This window comes from Lupinus angustifolius, chromosome LG05 (genome assembly GCF_001865875.1).
Source record: "Lupinus angustifolius cultivar Tanjil chromosome LG05, LupAngTanjil_v1.0, whole genome shotgun sequence".
NCBI lineage: Eukaryota > Viridiplantae > Streptophyta > Magnoliopsida > Fabales > Fabaceae > Lupinus > Lupinus angustifolius.
This window is the reverse complement of record NC_032013.1, coordinates 25,790,643-25,804,002: the sequence shown is the minus strand read 5'-3', so window position 1 is coordinate 25,804,002 and position 13,360 is coordinate 25,790,643. Positions and strand designations below refer to the sequence as shown.

The window sequence follows — 13,360 nt, the reverse complement described above, 5'->3', positions numbered from 1 at the left end:
AGTTTAATTAATATGTAGTTTATTTGATAAGAAGTGAGAATACAATTATTTTGTGGAAAAAAGTAATAATTTTTAGTAAAAATAAAATTCGAATCAATTTTCCTCATTGAAAATAGTATGATACTTAGGATGTATATATATCAAAGGTGTATTTTGAAACTAAAAAAAATTATAGTTTATTTAGCATGTTTGCTATTTTCATATTTTGATGGAGTGAAATTGACTATAGGTTTTTAAAAGTATTTTCATAAAGAAATAAAAATTTATCATTTTATTTAAAAAATATCAATTTGATTTTGAAATACTATTATTTATATGATATCCCCAAAAAATATCAAATCTGCTCTATTATCACATACTTTATGTACTATTATAAATAATGTATTATTATTCTTTACCAATTCCATTTAAAGTCATAACTTTGGAGATTTAAATATATTTTTTTATTTTCCAAATTGCATTGGGAAATTGTTTTTTTAGAATCAAAATTATAATAAATTTCAATAAAAATAAAGTTACTATCTAATTTTCTCGTTAAAAGCTTATTATACTTAGGACTCATTAAAAATATTTTTTTGATAACTATTTTTTTTCAAATTTATTTAGCACATGTGACATTTTTAAAGTTTCATTTGTTGAAAATGACTTTAAATTCCAAACACTAGTTTGAGAATTAATTAAAAAATTGTCATTTTTGTTTAATAAACTCATTTTGATTTTCAAATAATATTATTTATATATTTACCATCAAATAATTATTAAATATACTCTATTATAGAATACTTTGTTTGCTATTACTAACAATTTAAGTTTGGTTATGTCATGCTACCATAATTGGAATCTGATGAGTCATGGTATGTCTTTAATTAAGTGCCCTATTTGAATATTACCCAAATACATATTATAATTTAATGCATTCAATGATACATAATTAATGTTAACGTTATATATTTAATGAATTAAAACAATACGGATTTTTTATTTAATAAAAACTATCCTTTTCTTGTTGGGGAAAAACATTTATGGTCTCTCGATATATCACTCTTATCCCATTTCCCCATCAATTGGGTAATAAAATATAAAATAAATTTAAATATTTTAAAATGTAAATAATATGATTTAATATTTGTTGATGAATCAAATATATAAAAAAATGATGAGGGTATATACAGTGTATGGGACAGAGAAGATCTTGTGTATAATTGAAAGCATAAACATTTATGGCGTGTCCCCCGCTTCAAAAGATTACAAGATCTTAATCCACAAAACTAAGTTTGCCACGTGTTCTTTAATCATATTTTATCGGGAGCACATCTGCTATTCCATAATGTGTATCATTCTAAAAATGTAATTAAATTAAATTTTTAATAATTAATTATTTTTCTCACCAATCACAAACAGCGGCACATAGAATGGTACATTGTTTTGAGATTTCTCCTCTACAATTTAGAGTATAAAAATTAAAAATCACTATCTAATAGTGTAATATTGTACTATGAGTTAACTCAATTATAATTTATTTTATAGCTTCCAAACAAGTATATAATTATTCATTACATCACATGGTCTCTTTCTGTGCAGGAAAGTTGATACTAATTTCCTCACTATTTTATTCCACCATTTTTATATCACTTTCTATTTTATTTGATTTGTTTAACTCAAGTATAATCTGTTTAGATGAACTAATAAAATGTTGATTTAGTAATATAAAACTTTATTGAATTCTCAAAGTTGAAAGTTTGGTCTTAATAACGACATTTGTTGAAAAGGGTAATCACAGATTCCGAAAGAAATTAATTTTTTATCAAAAAAGATAAAGAAATATCATTCTTAGTATGAAAAAAATTCAATGTAGATGGGTGCATTATCTTTATGGTAAGCTTTGACTCCATGTAGATAGACTAGCTCAAAAATTTCAAAAGTTGTTATAATTTTCCCTTGCACTTTTTCTCATGCACTTTACGGTTATATATGTTAAATATTGAGCATGCTTAACTTACTAGTTATATAATGGTTATTAGAGTGAATTAGAAAAGTATGTTAGTGTGAGCAAATAAACTCCACTTAACATATATGTGGTAAGTCCAAAAAATGGTTAATTAAAAAATATAATATATCTTCTTTTGGATCATCTTATATCATAAGAAAATGATATATATTTGACTAATCAAATATTACTTAATTGCATTGGATGTTGTTTCTTTTAATTCAAATTGTATCTTAACATTTACAAGACGTTGATCCAATCGTGTAAGGTTTCATTATATACTCAGAATGATTAAAATGTCAAGAATTCAATTATGTGAACGACACTTGTTGGGAAGAACAATCACACAATCTGAAAGTGATTAGTTAAAGAGACGTACTCTTGATTGTATAAAAAAATGAAGATGATGAATTATATATGTTATATTTATAGGTTCATGGCTGTTTTGGGATGTATGCGTTACTTGAACCCACAATAATGTGTATTAACGATATAGGTTAACTTGAATAATCAATTTATTTATTTATTTTTAATGTAAGGGAGAGTCCATTTTTGTATTATAACTTATAAATAATCAAGTGAAAACATAAAATTATATTACGTTACATGGCGATTCATTAAATGTTTCATTGTCATACAATTAATTAAGACTTACATGAAAACAAAATTATAAGATTATGTGCGAGTAATTTACGTGTTTATAAGTTTTAAATGAAAACATTAAAATCGACGAAATATTTTTTTTTAATTTAATACGATAATAAGTCTATAACACCATTTTGACTTTTTGTTGTCACCAATAAACTATATTTACTCTAAGTCAACACAGTGCATAAATACATTTACAAATTGAAAATTTTCAGATTTGTAAAAATAGAATTGCACGTAAATAGATTGCCATTTTTTCCTTGTCTTAGATTTAATTTGTTTGAAACACTTGTGTAGGGTTGCATAATACACACTATGTCTTGCTTTCCATTAACATAATTGCTATAGGGTCTTAGATTGTGGATATGGATAGGGTGTATCTGACCATGTCTCTAAGTATGTCCCAAACTAATCAAAATATGCATGTTAGTTAAAAAATTAAGTATTAATTTTTTTATTTTTTGCTTCATTATGATTAATCTGATATAGACTTTGAGACATGCTTGAAAACAACAGATTATCGTCCCTTAAATTGTCACCAAACCAAGCTAGACAACCAATTGGTGTTAGTTCAAGTGCTATATGATTGATTCTTCTTAAGCAAGGTCTCAGGTTCGAGTCTTGTGGATGAAAAAAATACTCACTCTAAGAATTAGCCACATATACATGTAGATGTTCACAACTCATACAGAATTGCCTCCCGTACAATGATGCATATGGAAAACAAAAAAACCAAGCTAGACAAGAAACAAAAAGTCGGGGCCTATGTTATTTTTTGTTTGGTTTATTCATTTCTAAAGAATGAAGCAACACATGAGAGGAGATTTAAATGTTTTTATGTTCTCATTGCTCATAAGTTATTTAGAACTTTTCAACACCTATAATTTTTCTCATTATTTAAACCAAAGATCATTAAGTTATCTCATTTTTTGTTGTTGCATGAATAGCTTACAAATTAGTTAAAAAGTTTATAAGTTACTTCAAAAATTACAAGATAGTCATAAGCTTATAAATTATGAGCTGATAAGTTAGCTAGTTAAAACAAGTGCTAATAAGATTAATTTATAAAATAGCTTATGAGATAGATGTAATCTATAGCTTATAAGTCATAAATCATTATTAAATATCTTATATATCAATCATAACTACCATATAAGTCAATCCTCTCAACATAATCAAATCACTTATTTTTTGTTAGAGAATTTAATTGATTAATTTACAACCCACCCTCTAGTATTATCAAACACCTAAGTGACTTTATTTTTAGAGTACTAACTAAAACTTGGACAAATTGTCTTACAAGAAATTAAAGCTATTTTTATCTATTTTTTTATCCTTTATCTCAACACATATCCAAAAATTAATCTAAAAATCAAAAGACAACTAAAAATTGTCAAAAATAAGCTTCTTATTTTTGTTGCCTAGTTCTTTTTTCAAGAATATTTCATTTCATAGCTCCTATACCAACAACATCTATTAAGTAAATTATTCTAATGAACTAACATGGGTAAATGAAATTAAAAATAAATAACATAAAAAAGTACATATAGAAAAAAGAAAACTTTAACTCTAGGCTATTTTATAGCTTTTCAAGGCTCCTTTTAAACACTCCACCTTTCTCATCTCTATCCAACATGGCCTTGAAACCCCACCCATTAATATTTTATTATTTTATTTTAACTTTTTTCTATATGCTTTCCCAAAATCTCGTCCCACTCTCTTTCTTACAAATAAACAATTACTACTTGCATTAAAATAAAATAAAAAAATGTCAGACACCCGTAAAGTAAGAGTTTTTTACATTGTCACTGTTTTATTCATTATTTATTCTCAACCATCATTTACAATAAGGATTTAAATATGTATATATCGACAGTGTAAGAGTTTTTATACTGTCAGCAAATCGTTCACTATTCATTTCTTAACCACCGTTAAGGAATGATACACTGACAACGTGTAAAAACTTTACGCTATCATTACATATATTTTAAAATCTTATGATAAATGTAAGAGAAATGAATGAAAGGTATATAATATAGTGATTATGTATAACTCTTTTATATTATCGGTGCACAAATATTACACACATAAATAAAATAATGAATTATTAATTTTATTAATATTATCTATCTGTTTTGTGTATGGTCCTGTTGGGAGTTATTGAAGTTTGTGAGATCTATTTTGAAGGAGAGGAACAAAAGAGAAACATAGAAGAACAAGGTAAACCAATTTCAGAAACCCTAACTCTATGATAATCAAATCAAAAGAAAACTCTCACTGAAATTAGTGAAAATGTTCCTTTTTATTCTGCATCAGATCCACACGCTTTTTAACTGATACTCAAGCTTTTCTACTCTAGGGTTTTTTTATTACCTTCTGCAACTTCTTTTTTTATCTTCTGTTTTTTTTCTTTCTGTTTTGTTGTTGTTTTGGTTTCAGAGCTGAATTTTGCTATGTGGGTTTATAAGAAGATCTAATTTTTGTTTTGTTTCAACTGTTTTATTTTTTTTAATAACTCTGTTTGGAGACTGTTGAATTTGTTGCTCTGATTCATGTATGCTTATGTTTTAGATTTAATTGTAATCTAATCGTGATGATAGTGTTTTTAGTTATGCTACTAATTTTCTACAATGATCAGAGTGTTCCTTTGTTTTGGTACTAATGTTGTTTCATTAATCAATTTGTTGCAGGGTTTGAGAAATCTGAGGAGGATGGTGATTTGGATTACAATTGAGAATAGTTAAAAGGTCTTTGTGAATTTGGTTGACTATGATTGGATTGGGATTCGGTCACGTTGAGGAGATGAACGAAATAGTTATTAATGGGTGTTGTAAAAAGTTTTTCTGATGGTGCTAAGGTTGGGTTAATAAAACATTAGGTTTGTATCCGATGATTACAGCCGATTGTTGAATAATTTATGGGCTGGTTGCTGGCATAGACGGATGTGCTATTTATTAAATTGTTATATGGTGGCTAATTATAGACTGTATTCGAAGCTTGTAATGTATCTATGATTGACATCTAGTAGATAGAATTTGTTGATAGAAATATAGATAAGTTGCTGCAATACAATTATCTAAGGCTCATTGAAAGTTTTGGCTACTTCAAAGTGTTTCTCTGAATATCATATTTTTCCGCTAGACTTATTGCTGGTGGTACGGTATTGAAGAGCAAAATGGATGCAGAGGCATCGAGCACTACTAACCACCTGCCTGGCTTTCTTCACCGGTCACTGCCTGCTGTTGTACCTACGCTTTTGATTTCAATAGGATATGTTGACCCTGGAAAGTGGGCGGCAATGGTTGAAGGTGGTGCACGGTTTGGATTTGGTTTGATGGCTTTCATGCTTATTTTCAATTTTGCTGCTATCTTCTGTCAGTACATATCTGCAAGGATTGGTATAATCACAGGAAAAGATCTTGCTCAGGTATTTTATCTTTCACTTTGGGGATTATTTCGTTCACCCTGTTGATGTATTAAGCTTATTATATTTGAAAAGCTTCTGCACTCTGAACTGCTTTTTATCCCCCCTTCATCCAAGCAAAAAATACAATTTTATTTGAATTTTAAACTATTAATTAGTTTTGTTGTGTTTTTCAGTGTTTGATGTTGTCGTGTATCTCTGTCAAGTAAGTAGTTACATATTAGGAAATCGAAAGATGGAAGGCTATTGAAAAGAACCCCCTTATTGTTTTATCAAGAGAAAACAACCCCCAAAGAGTTGCTTTTTTGTTTTGTCCATCTTTGCTTCTAGTTTCCACTTTCTGTAAAATAAAATTCATTATTTGAGTTTAATGAAATTCTGATTATCATTTCTATCCTGTGCCAGTGCATCTTATTTTGTCATGTTAAGTTAGAAGTATTAAAAATACCGACAATAAATTCTATCTTGTAATATTGGAAATATGCAAAATTGCAAACTTACATTTACTTATGGGTATGAATTGTTTCTTTCATCTTAAAAGAGTAACGAAATAAAATGGCTGAAATTATTCTTTCCCTCCCAACATGTTTCTTTCTTATTCCTCTCTTTCTTTCCTTTTAGATATTTTTTCCATTTGCGTTGGTTCATTTTATATAGTATGTTTTGAGCTGTGAGCCAGGTTGAATGGTGTTTTCTTTAATCTGTTTGTTGAGTTGATTACCGAGTCTGTAGTCAGTTTCTATCTTTTTTATATTTATACCTCGAGCTCATGCAGATACAGGCTCACTGCTGACATATAGATGCTTGCATGAGCAAGCTTAGTTAAAACTTCATGTATACACTTAGTGTGTGAATTGTTATTAGACTAACTTCAGTTTCTTTCTCCAAAGATTTGCAGCGATGAATATGATACATGGACATGCATGCTCCTTGGAATTCAAGCAGAAATTTCTATGATTATGCTAGATCTTAACATGGTAATATTCTGACTCTTGATTGACCTTAAAGATTGGTTGGCTCTCTGATTTTTTTTTTTTAAAATGGCTGCATATTTGGCAATGAATTTGATTTGTTGATTGTACCTGTTTTGCAAGATCTTGGGCATGGCACAAGGATTAAATCTTATTTTTGGGTGGGACTTGTTCGCTTGTGTCTTTTTAACTGCTACTGGTGCTGTTTTTCATCTGCTTCTTGCTCTCCTCCTTGTAAGTATCATTACTTTCCTATCCATCAACCTCTGTTGACCAACGCTATATTTATTATAATTCCTTTGTCCAGGACATTAAGAAGGCAAAGATCGTAGGCCTGTATGTGACAGGCTTTGTATTGCTTTCTTTTGTACTTGGAGTACTTATCAATCAACCAGGAATTCCTTTATCCATGAATGGAGTACTAACAAAGTTGAATGGGGAGAGTGCATTTGTGCTAATGAGTCTTCTTGGAGCAACTCTTGTGCCTCATAACCTATACCTTCATTCCTCTGTTGTACAGGTATTATTTCCCGTTACTCTCAGTTTCCTTCTGTGCATATATAGCGAATTGTCTCTATCTGTGGCTGCTGCCAAGCATATATATCTTTAAAGTGCTGTAGATATGTTTGCAACTCATGTTTTGCTTGTCCATGAAAGTGCAACATCTCCCTCTGCATCATGATAGTGGACTTGCATGAACAATTGCCTTGCTGCTGGAGGTTTTATTATCTTTAAGAAATGTTGTCCTCAAGGAGGCAAGGACTTTGAACAGTACTGCCATTAAATTCTTCTTTTTCTAGAAAGAAAAACTTTTTTATTGTTCATTACTCCAACTTGTTTTTTTTAATCAGCATCTAACTTGGTTAGTATAACTGTCAAGATCATTGTATTTTGAGTGGTTTTTGACATTGTCTCACAACTGTTGCATCATTTGATCATTACTTAAGTGTTAAATATTATAATTATGTAGTCAATGTTTGAAAATTTCATAATTTGAAAGGTCTAAACCAAAATGCACCTGGAATGCTCTTGCCTCAAAAGGTGCATTACTCACTTGCAGTCTTCTTTTGGTTGTTTCATGCATGGCTTCATTAATTGCTTATTTTCGAAAGTTACGTCAGGTTAAAATTGATCGGTTTCATACAGATGGTAAACTAGAATTCTTTATTCCTAAATATTGCTGTTGGGGGAATGTATAATTCCCTCACAGTCCCACAGATTTACTTACATTGTTTGGACTTTGGAGTAGTACTCAATATCTAATTCTAGACAAGTGGGCATAAATGCCTAATTCTAACAGAAGGTGCAGTAACTGATATTTTCTCTTTGATATTGTGGTTATATGAGCTTGGCGCAACAGTAAGGTTGTTGTTTAGTGACCATGAGGTCAGGTTCAAATCCTGGAAAAAGCCTCTCCGCTTGGGAGGTAAGGCTGTATACAACTATACATCTACTCTCCTCAAACTCTACTAAGTGGAAGCCTCATGCACTGGGCTGCCCTTTTTTATTATGGTTGTGTAAGCAAATGCTTCATCCAAAACATGTTACCCCTATGGGCCTATAGATTTGCAGACGGTTTTTAGTATGTATCTTTGTAGTACATGTTAATCCATGATTGTTACTTTTCTTATTATAAGGATGTTTTTCAGTAGTATCTTAGATGGGGAAGCTATAAAATTGGTGTATTACATGGTACACTTTAAATGAGAAGGAAAAGGTGTTAGAAATTCTCAAGAACATTAGTCCTCTGTAGATATTGTTTATGCACAAAATTTAGTTGTAGTTCCCTAGTAGGTTTCTTCAAGTTAGAAGCAGTACACCAATCTCCTGTTCAAAGCAGAGCTTTCTTAATGAAGTTGTATGAGATTACTTCTCATAAACTCTTTTCAGCATCTGTGCACCCAGGGGATGAAGATTTGCACATCATGCTCTACTTCATATCGTTTGCCGTTTGATTTGTCAATCTGAAATTCCATTTAATTTTTGCAGTGGCATCAGGGACCAACTGATATTTCTAAGGAAGCCTTGTGTCATAACCATTTTTTGGCCATCTTATGCTTCTTCAGTGGTCTTTATTTGGTCAATAATGTGGTGATGAATGCCTCAGCAAATGAGTTCTATAGTACGGGTCTAGTTTTGCTTACTTTTCAGGACGCATTATCACCAATGGAACAGGTCTTCTTTTCCTCTAAAATATATTGACATCAGAGTATTTACTTACAGCATCCTGTCATACATATTCTGATATTCTTAACAAATATAATTCGAAGATTTTTATTGCAGGTGTTGCGTAGCCCAATAGCTTTGTTTGCTTTTTTATTGATTCTGTTTCTTGCAAATCAAGCCACAGCATTAACTTGGAGTTTAGGTGGAGAAGTAGTTGTCCATGGTTTCTTAAGATTGGATATTCCAGGTTGGCTTCATTATGCTACAATTAGAGTGATTGCCGTTCTGCCTGCCCTTTATTGTGTTTGGAGTTCTGGAGCTGAAGGGATTTATCAGCTAGTTATAGTCACTCAGGTTTTGGTAGCTCTGCAACTTCCATCTTCTGTGATTCCCCTTTTTCGAGTTGCTACATCTAGGTCAATAATGGGTGTACACAAGATCTCTCAGTTTGTGGAACTTTTAGCCTTGGTCATTTTTGTTGGGGTGCTTGGCTTGAATATTGTCTTTGTGGTAGAAATGGTATTTGGCAGTAGTGAATGGGTGGGTGATTTGAGATGGAATGCAGGGAATGGTGTATCTTCCTCATATTTAATTCTTTATGCTTCTGCTGTTGCCTCAATATGTTTCATGCTTTGGTTAGCTGTCACGCCTTTAAGATCTGCCAGTGTCCAGTTAGAAGCTCAGGTGTGGAACTGGGATACGCCAGAGACTGTATCAAATCAGCCAGTTGACGGTGAGGAGTCATATTTAACTGGAACAAAGCATCATGGAGTTACGTCGGTTCAGGTGAAGGATCCAGCACCAGCACCAGCTCTGACTCTAGAAAGGACCTTGGAGTACTCAGATGTAACAGTCCCACGTTTTCATCATGATATACCTGAAACTATAATGGAGCCTGATCTACATGTGAGTGCTGAAAAGGAGACTCAATCTACTACATCATTTCCTAGTTCCCCCAAATCTCTTGCTAAGGTGTCAGCTTCCACATCAGAGTCAGAGGCAGTATCAACTGTAGTTGATGAAGTTTCTGATTCTAGATCTGAAGACACCAAATGTGTAAAAATAGAAACAAGTGCCCCCGTTGGGAAGAGTGTGGAGTTTGTGGGAGATTCAAATGCTGAGAGGGATGATGATGATGATGTTGACTCATGGGAAACTGAAGAATCATCCAAAGTGGTCTCAGCAAGTGCCCCGTCTTCAACATCAGATGGCCCTGCATCATTCAGGAGTCTTAGTAGGAAAAGTGATGAAGGTGGGAATAGCATTGGAAGTCTTTCGAGGTTAGCAGGCTTAGGGCGCGCAGCAAGGCGTCAGCTGGCTGCTGTTCTTGATGAATTCTGGGGACAACTTTATGATTTCCATGGGCAAGCAACCCGGGAAGCAAAGGCTAAGAAACTTGATGCTTTGCTGGGAGGGGGAATTGATTCAAGATCCACTGGTTCCTTGCAGCAGGTGGATGCATGTGGAAAGGAATATTCTGAATACTCAGCATCTGTTGGAGGTAGAGCTTCTGACACTTCAATGAATTCTGGTCTATATGACTCTTTAAAGCAGCCTAGGATGCAAAGTAGTTTAGAGTCTTCATATGGCCTTCAAAGGAGTTCGTCCTCAATTCAGGCCCAGTTATTAGATGCATATGTGCAGTCACAGAACTCCAGCCGCAATCTCCTCGATTCTGGTGAGAGGCGCTATTCTAGTGTGCGCAATCTGCCTTCATCCGAGGCTTGGGATTATCAGCCGGCTACCATTCATGGTTATCAGTCTGCATCCTATCTTAACCGGGTTAGCAAAGACAGAAACTTCGATAACTTGAATGTTTCGATGGGGTCATCATCATTGAAATCCCCTTCCACCGATACAAATTACAGAGGTTCACTTGCACTTGCTTTGGGGAGAAAGTTGCATAATGGTGCAGGTATCGGCCAACCCCCAGGGTTCCAACACGTAGCTGTCTCTAGAAATTCTCAATTGCAATCTGAGAGGTCCTATTATGATTTTGGCTCATCAGTATCTGCAGATAATGCAGCCAGTTCCATTAATAACAAGAAGTACCACAGCTTACCAGACATTTCGGGATATGCCATCCCCCGCAGGACTGGTTATGTATCTGAGAAAAATGCTCCATGGAATGGGTCTGTTGGATATGGATCTTCTGCAAGTAAAACATATGAACCATCATTATATTCAAATTCTGGATCAAGAATAGGACATCCTTTGGCCTTTGATGAACTCTCTCCATCAAAAGTTTACCGGGAGGCACTCTCTTCACAGTTGAGTTCTGGTTTTGATACTGGATCTCTATGGTGTAGACAACCTTTTGAGCAGTTCGGTGTTGCTGAAAAATTTAATAATGTTGCAATGGACGGTGTTGGAATTAGGCCTAATGCTGCTGCTCAAGAAACTACTTCTTTTGTAGATATAGAGGCGAAACTTCTTCAGTCGGTTAGACTTTGCATTGTGAAACTCTTAAAACTTGAAGGGTCTGATTGGTTATTTAGACAGAACGATGGGATTGATGAGGATCTGGTTGATCGCGTGGCTGCAAGGGAGAAATTTCTTTATGAAGTTGAGACTAGGGAGATGAATCAGGTCGCTCATATGGGCGAAACTCAATATTTTTCTTCTGATGGGAAACCTGGTTCTTCAATAAGGCATGATGATGCCAATTCCTCCAGTTTTTCAGTTTCCTCAGTTCCTAATTGTGGGGAGGGGTGTATTTGGAGATCAGACTTAATAATAAGCTTTGGAGTGTGGAGTATCCACCGTATTCTTGACCTCTCACTTATGGAAAGCCGGCCAGAACTTTGGGGGAAATACACCTATGTGCTCAATCGTCTCCAGGTAAATTTTGAACTAAAAAAAAGCACATATTCTTTACACTCTTAATCAATTGGTATTCATTATTTGTTGTTGATGAATCATATGGAGATATCGCTCTAACTTGTTATACATTCATGATTCATCACTCATCAATGTAGAGCCTACTCATTATAGACATTATAATATGGGTGTTCATTGCATGCCTCGGAAGGATTTAGGTGGCATTGATTTGTCTCTAGATATGATTTACAACATAACAATATGATGTTGTTAGATCCATATAGCTGATCCTATTTCGTGCGAAAACATTTGGTTGTTGTCGTTTATTGCATACTGTCATCTTTCTAACAATGCTAACAACCTACATCATTTAATTGTTTTTTGCTTTATGAACAGGGCATTATTGATCCAGCTTTTTCCAAGCCTCGTAGTCCCATGGTCCCATGCTTTTGCCTTCAAGTTCCTGTGTCACATCAGCAAAAGTCAAGCCCCCCTCAGTCCAACGGAATGCTGCCACCGACTTCAAAACCAGGCCGAGGAAAATACACAACAGCATCGATGTTGCTTGAAGTGGTCAAGGATGTGGAGATTGCAATCTCTACCCGGAAAGGACGTAGTGGAACCGCGGCCGGTGATGTTGCTTTCCCAAAGGGAAAAGAAAATTTGGCGTCTGTTCTCAAACGATATAAGCGGAGGCTATCATACAAACCCGCTGCAATTCATTAAAGGAATGATTCACTCATGGCCGTGTCAGCGCCATACAACTTGTTGCATTTTGCATTAACAAAATGACTGTTCCTTGGTCTGCTTTATATCATGATGCAGTTCATGACATTGTATCAAATTCCATGTAGCAGATTTTATCCTTGTATGTTACATACACACAGGGCAAGAATTATTGTGTAATTGCAGTGTAATCAAAGGAAAATATGGTAGATGGAAAATTAGTTCCACCATTTCATTTTCCCCCTCTAATTCTAGGGAATCAAAACAAGTTTTTACACCATTATTCCATCACATCACTAAAATTATAATGCTTGACACACAAGAAATCCTTCTACTCTTGAGGAATTGCAATTTTCATCTTCAATCTGATCAAGGCATTTTTCTTCTTCATTGCCATATATCATTTTGTAATTGAAATGTACTGCAAGGGGTATTATATACTTGAAATTCAATTTGTTGAAGCCCAAAATTTTCTATGACTATTGACTAAAATGTTTCAACATTTTTTTTGATACTATCAACGGTATTTCCTCACCTTATGGGAAAGGAATTCATCCTTTGGGGATGTGTATGGCTGTCCCTTCCAACAAATGTCGCTCACAAAAATCAAACTTTTAA

The 13,360-nt window shown here is 33.4% G+C and overlaps 1 protein-coding gene across 5 annotated transcripts; it reads left to right on the top strand.

Moving 5' to 3' along the window:
* On the top strand, positions 4,750 to 13,043 carry LOC109348383 (ethylene-insensitive protein 2-like). Of its 5 annotated transcripts, none has more exons than XM_019588796.1 (9): positions 4,750 to 4,855; positions 5,326 to 5,382; positions 5,777 to 6,062; positions 6,950 to 7,036; positions 7,154 to 7,264; positions 7,338 to 7,550; positions 9,020 to 9,205; positions 9,314 to 12,037; positions 12,413 to 13,043. In XM_019588796.1, the coding sequence occupies exons 3-9, from the start codon at positions 5,811 to 5,813 to the stop codon at positions 12,740 to 12,742; spliced, it is 3,903 nt and encodes a 1,300-aa protein (XP_019444341.1). In that variant the 5' UTR covers positions 4,750 to 4,855; positions 5,326 to 5,382; positions 5,777 to 5,810; the 3' UTR covers positions 12,743 to 13,043. The 5 variants fall into 5 exon arrangements, with proteins under 5 accessions (XP_019444341.1, XP_019444343.1, XP_019444339.1 ...); XM_019588797.1 differs by lacking the exon at positions 4,750 to 4,855 and adding an exon at positions 4,869 to 4,995; XM_019588798.1 differs by having other exon boundaries at positions 5,326 to 6,062; positions 9,020 to 9,200; positions 9,312 to 12,037.